Source organism: Rhynchophorus ferrugineus, unplaced genomic scaffold (assembly GCF_030347505.1).
Source record: "Rhynchophorus ferrugineus isolate W39M unplaced genomic scaffold, kcgeb_rfMv2 rfM1, whole genome shotgun sequence".
NCBI classification, from domain to species: Eukaryota; Metazoa; Arthropoda; class Insecta; order Coleoptera; family Curculionidae; genus Rhynchophorus; species Rhynchophorus ferrugineus.
The window spans coordinates 56,956,599-56,957,833 of NW_027472580.1; the positions used below are offsets into that span (position 1 = coordinate 56,956,599).

Below are 1,235 nucleotides of genomic sequence, written 5' to 3' on the forward strand. Positions count from 1 at the left end.
AGCACCTAATAAAAATGACATATTTTTATAAATCTTCCTTTACACTACTAGTAGTAAGTAAATAGTATAATTCCTTTCCATTTTGTGATAAATGTTTATATAAATAATAAATTAAATAAAATTTAATAATAAAATTACTATTTAGTAAACCCAATTTAAAATACTATAGCCGTATATTTTAATTAACATTAATCCTAACCTTTTTTAATTATTGAACACACCCAAGAATCACATTACAGTATTTTCGTTTTTGCTGATCTCTTTTTCCGTTTTTTTTTTCAGTGTGTAATCGAACCTACTACGGCGACGTGGGCAAAACTTACGATCTCCGAGTCGTTAAGGCTATCGATGCCCGGTTGCCCTTCCTCTGCCATCTTACCTTCACTGCCAACGGCCAAAGTCACGGCGACATCGTACAGGTAATTACCGTTCCCATAAGGGTCGAATTAAAAAACTTCCCTCGTCTCAGGGTTTAGTTTAACGTGAGCGGTAAATTTTGGAAACTTTTTCGTATAGTTCTCTGGAGATTATTAAAATATGGGGTCTTTTATGAGGCTGGCGTTTTACTAAAATAACGATAATTAACGTTTTTTCCTCTTTTGGATTTTATTAATTAGTCAGTGGCGTTACAAATCTTGCTTATCATTTATATATCTTAAACTATATATACATTTTTCGTGTACTTTTATACAAGTTACAGATTTTTTACTATATATTATACCATATATTATTAGGATTATTGGAACATCTGGATTACTAGATTGTATTGAAAAAATCTAAATAAACGAAATTTTTTAAATTCTTTCATCTTTACATCATCAAGATATTTAATGTATTGCCTGCCGGAATTTGTAAAATCGTTCCAGAATCAGAAAATATTTTCCTTCTCATTTTATTCTAGTTAAAAAGGGACACAATGCTGTCTGATTAGTTCGAACATGTAAACGATAACATTTTTTGTTCAATTATTTTATTTAGATTAGAATTTTGTTGTATATCAAAGCCCAAGTGAACTAAAACTCAGAGTTGATGCGGCAATTTAGATAACATATGTACAAAATAACTTTGAATAAACTATAGGTTTTTTTCGGGTGAAGTTAAATAGAAACAAACAATATTTTTCATATCCATTTTTACTAAATATATAAATTGAGGTTTGAAGAATACATAAAAAAATAATAATAAAAAATCCTAAGGTAAAAGTTGATAAAGGCCGCTCAAAAAATGGCACGCCC

General features: G+C 29.3%; 1 protein-coding gene across 1 annotated transcript in view; it reads left to right on the forward strand.

Moving 5' to 3' along the window:
• Window positions 1–534, forward strand: part of LOC143198653 (low-density lipoprotein receptor-related protein-like) — a 96,289-nt gene extending 95,755 nt beyond the window's left edge. The window contains exon 3 of the mRNA XM_076407999.1: window positions 283–534. Coding sequence (XP_076264114.1) covers window positions 283–476 — 194 coding nt within the window. The 3' untranslated portion in view covers window positions 477–534. The remainder of the gene's footprint in view (window positions 1–282) is intronic.
• Window positions 535–1,235: the final 701 nt, after the last annotated feature.